The sequence below is a fragment of the Lacerta agilis genome, chromosome 12 (genome assembly GCF_009819535.1).
Source record: "Lacerta agilis isolate rLacAgi1 chromosome 12, rLacAgi1.pri, whole genome shotgun sequence".
In the NCBI taxonomy this organism is placed as follows: Eukaryota; Metazoa; Chordata; class Lepidosauria; order Squamata; family Lacertidae; genus Lacerta; species Lacerta agilis.
This window is the reverse complement of record NC_046323.1, coordinates 3,925,427-3,929,894: the sequence shown is the minus strand read 5'-3', so window position 1 is coordinate 3,929,894 and position 4,468 is coordinate 3,925,427. Positions and strand designations below refer to the sequence as shown.

The window sequence follows — 4,468 nt, the reverse complement described above, 5'->3', positions numbered from 1 at the left end:
GGAATTTGGAAATGTGCAGTTTTCTTGCTCTGCTGAAGGCCTCTTTGCAACCTTGGGAGACATTTTTGCTTGCATAATCTCCACTTTGTCCCACTTTCCATCTGCAGAACACAAAAAAGATTGTCCCTTTGTACATCTATAAAGATAGGAAACTGCCTCAGACCAAGTCCGCCTGTGAAGACCACTAGCTCAGTATTGTCTTCAGCCACACTTCCACTTCTCCTGCCATTTCCACTCAGGAAAACCCACTCTTGACCGTTGAATCAGAGCAAACATCAGTTGGGTTTTCCATGGATTAACGTTTGCTACGATTGCTCACGAACCTTTGACTTTTGCATTGAAGGGATGTGCTATACTACTGAGCAACAGCCTCTTATTAAATATTGGATTTAAACAGTTACTATATTTAAGGGTTTGGTGACTTCCGTTTCAGTGTATCTGAAGAAGTGTGCATACACACGAAAGCTCATACCAGGAACAAACTTAGTTGGTCTCTAAGGTGCTACTGGAAGGAATTTCTTATTTTATTTTTTATTGGATAAACAGATTAGCCCTGCCACTTGCGTTAACCGATGATGAGTCAATACAAGGCAATCCAGGCAATTCACCCCTGTTTTGTGGAATTAAAATGCGCTTTCCTGCCCTTTTCTGCTTTCAGGGTGCTTTCAGTTCAATTCTGTGGTTTTGATTTTTACCTTAATCTTTGCATTTGGAAAGGCTCAAATATTTATCTTGCCTTCTGAAGGATCATCATAGTAAAGGCAGCATATTGAAGCTGGTAGAATTTTGAGCTTGAAGCAATGTACTCTTGAGGGCAATCCCCTCCCCTCGACTCCCCATGCACTTTGGAGCAGAGGTTTGGGATCCCCACAACTCAGGATGCCACCAAACAACCCTGAAGGGTCACAATGTATTTTCTCAGCCCCCTGTTACTTAATAATAATAATAATAAATTATAGTGAAGCAAGGGTGCACTCAGATAATTTTGACTGAGAATGGCTTAACAAAGCGTGTAAAAACTTACTGAAGTAACATGGTGTTCTTTCTATTTTCAACAAAGAGGTGAACATTTGTAGAATCATCGAGTTGGAGGGATCCACAAGGGTCATCTAGCCCAACCCCCTGCAATGCAGTCATCTCAACACACAGTCCCCCATCCAATTTGAAACATACCAGACCCTGTTTAGCTTTGCAAATGTGGTAGCAGCTTTATTGCTGCAAAACAAGGAGGCCTCCCCTCATGGTCCTCAGGACAAAATACCGGTACATCAAGCTTAGGCCAATTATCCACACAATGGCCTAGCAAGGTCAACTGAGAGATAGTGATTGGCCGAAGGGTACAGTGATTTCCATGGCTGAGCAGAGATTTTTAACCCAGTTCTCCTTGGTCAAAGGCCAACTCTCCTATTCTCCACACTGCACTGGCTCTCCTGTAATGCCAAAAAGAACTATTATTACTATCTTGATAACACAACAGTTACCACCAGATTCAACAGTGACTAGCTGAAAATATAAACAAGACCCCCCCCCATTCTTCCCCATATATATATATTTGTTCATGGAGTGCTTGTCTTATTTGTGTATTCCTGAGGACACCATGTCGCCAACCTACACCAGCGTTCACTGCATATCACGGTGCCTGGAATGTTATCAAGTGCTCTAGTTATAGATCACGAATAAAAATGTTCCAGATTGATTCATGTGCGTTTTCAAAATTTGGACCTGTGTTGTGTCACTTGCAATGATTAAAAAAAAGAAAGCCAACTGTATCTGGTTTCTGTGGGTTGCCAGGCTCTGAGTAACGCCACGTTGTGTATTCTGTATTTTGAGTTCCAAAATCTTCATTTTTGCCTTTGTTGTTCGAAGTCGTGAAGTTGTGCATGCACAATAACCTTCAGTGTGTTGTCCTAGGTATTTTTTAAAAGTCTCAGCTAAAATAAAATAAAATGATTTTGGGGAGGGGGGGATATGGAATCCATCTGTCTATTCCAGCACCAGCAACCAGAGAATTTTCTGGCTCTTGCTGCCCTCCACAATGAAGGGGCAGTTGGCAGAAGGCATAGGGGCAACCCAGGATATTCTGCTGCCTGAGATGGAGGTGCAAATTAACCCCCCCCCAATGGCACTCCACTATCACCTGTCAAAGCCAGCCAAGTTATTTTTGACACCTGAGGCAGACAGTTCCACATCCTTCACTGGATCTAAAAATACAATTATAATAAATTAAATAAGTATTAACTTTCTGCATTTTTGTGACATGCAAGATCAACTGCCTGAAGCAGCCGCCTCTCTCTACCTCATGGCAGGGCTGGGCCTACAGGCAATCATTCCTTACGTCTTCTTTTTTTGATATGTGGCATAAGGTTTCCCCCAGTATCTTGTCCATGCAATGGGCTCACGGAAAAGAGCTGTCCTGTGAGCTCTTGCAAGGGGGAAGGGAGAGCCTATATAAGGCCACTTCTCCTGGAGCTCAGGACCATTTTGCCTTGAGAGCTTCCTGCCCTCCCATCTACAGGTTAGAGCCTTCACCGAGCATTTTTGAATCGCTGGTTGATGGGGCCGGAAATGATTTTTTCCCTCAACTGCATTGGTATAGTGGTACCTCTGGTTGCGAACAGGATCCATTCCGGAGCCCTGTTTGCAACGTGAAAGGTCCACAACCTGAAGCGCCAAAACTGCACATGCACGCGGTGTGATCCAGCTCTTCTGCGCATGCACCAACGCCCGGAAGTAACCCGTTCCGGTACTTGCAGGTTTGGCGCGTTCGTAACCCATGCTGAATGTAACCCACAGCGAATGCAACCTTGGGTTTTTTTGTGTGTGTGTGCCTTTCCCTCAGTGAAATTATGGCGTTCCTTTGTTTGGCGAAAGAATATTGTTTGAATGAGGGCGGAAATGGCATTGGGCAGGATCAGCATAGAATAGTGGAGGGCATAAGGGACCTGAGGAGGCGGAGCAGCAGCAGCAGCAGCCCTGAGGGGAAGCCAGGCTAGGCCCCAAAGCCCAGGAGGATGGAAAGAGAAAGAGGCGGGCGGGCAGGCCGGGCCCACCCATGGACAATCAGTGCACGGTCCAGGTGAAGTTGGAGCTGGGGCACCGCGCCCAGCTACGGAAGAAGCCCACCACCGAGGGGTTCACCCATGACTGGATGGTGTTTGTGCGTGGCCCAGAACAGTTCGAGACCCAGCACTTTGTGGAGAGGGTGGTCTTCCGGTTGCATCAGAGCTTCCCTAAACCGAAACGTGTTTGCAAAGAACCTCCTTATAAGGTGGAGGAGTCTGGCTATGCTGGCTTCATTGTGCCCATTGAAGTCCACTTCAAAAATAAGGAGGAACCGAAGAAAGTTTGCTTCACCTACGATCTTTTCTTGAACCTGGAGGGGAATCCGCCTGTCAACCACTTGCGCTGTGAGAAGCTGACCTTCAACAGCCCCACCAAGGAATTCCACCGAAAACTAATCTGGGGTGGTGGTAATGCCAGAAGGTGCCAAAAAGTGTCCAGGCCCAGTCCTGACTACCCCATGTTGCCCACAATACCGCTCTCTGCCTTCTCTGATCCGAAAAAGACCAAACCGCCCCATGGGTCAAAGGAGGCCAACAAAGAAAGAAGGGACCTGAGGGGAGGAATGACCACAGCACCCCCCCCCCCAAGCTCAGTTTGGGGTATCTGGCTGGTTGGAATCTGCACCATGGCAATGTTCAGCACTGGCCAACTCCCATGGAATGGGTTTGGGGCAATTCCATCTACATGGGGTTGTGGAATGATGAACTAATCCTGGCTCCTATGCCAGGCCAACACTTACTCTGCTGTCAATAAATATTTGGCCTGATTTTATCCTATCATTACAATCTGGTTATCTTCTGCTCTCGTGGCTCATATAATGTCCCTGCCTGGGCAACAACTGCTTCCTCGTTGTGTGACTGGGGAACTATGGCATAAAACTGAACTAGTTTTGTCTTCTTGGTTCGGTTCCTCATACTGAGGAACACCCTTTACCCAGCAGAATTATGACACATTTTAAGGAGACTGCTTCTGTGTATACATTAATAAGCTGGCTGGAACAGATTCTTCCAGTTCAACATTAGCCCTTACCACGTTCTCTACTGTAACATTTATATGCAATAAGCCTTAAAATGAGTATTCTTTATTCAAGTACAGGTGATGCTTACAAGCTATACAGTAGCATATGCAAAGCTAAGCAAAAATATAGCTATTTTATTAAATTGCCAAAGCTAAACCCATCATTAATCCTGTATACTACAAAGCTATGGAAGATGCAGACTAGTGCAAAATGCAGATCTGCTGTTTATACTGTACCTATTATTAGATCATAGTTTAGCATGCAAATGGTTGCTAATAAGTATATTTGCCCTATAATTACACAAATAATGTATCAGTCTGGCAAAAAAGGTATGATAATATTTAACAAACCTATATAACTACATTGAGCATATTGAACTTCAAAATT

The 4,468-nt window shown here is 45.0% G+C and overlaps 1 protein-coding gene across 1 annotated transcript; it reads left to right on the top strand.

Moving 5' to 3' along the window:
• The first annotated feature begins 2,950 nt into the window (after positions 1-2,950).
• On the top strand, positions 2,951-3,772 carry LOC117055936 (protein ENL-like). The gene has a single exon (XM_033165897.1). It carries the CDS (start codon positions 3,053-3,055, stop codon positions 3,770-3,772), a length of 720 nt encoding a protein of 239 aa, XP_033021788.1. The 5' UTR covers positions 2,951-3,052.
• The last annotated feature ends 696 nt before the right edge of the window (positions 3,773-4,468 follow it).

Coding starts and splice junctions, on each gene's coding strand:
- LOC117055936 (XM_033165897.1), top strand. CDS start 3,053: ATGGACAATCAGTGCACGGTCCAGGTGAAGTTGGAGCTGGGGCACCGC.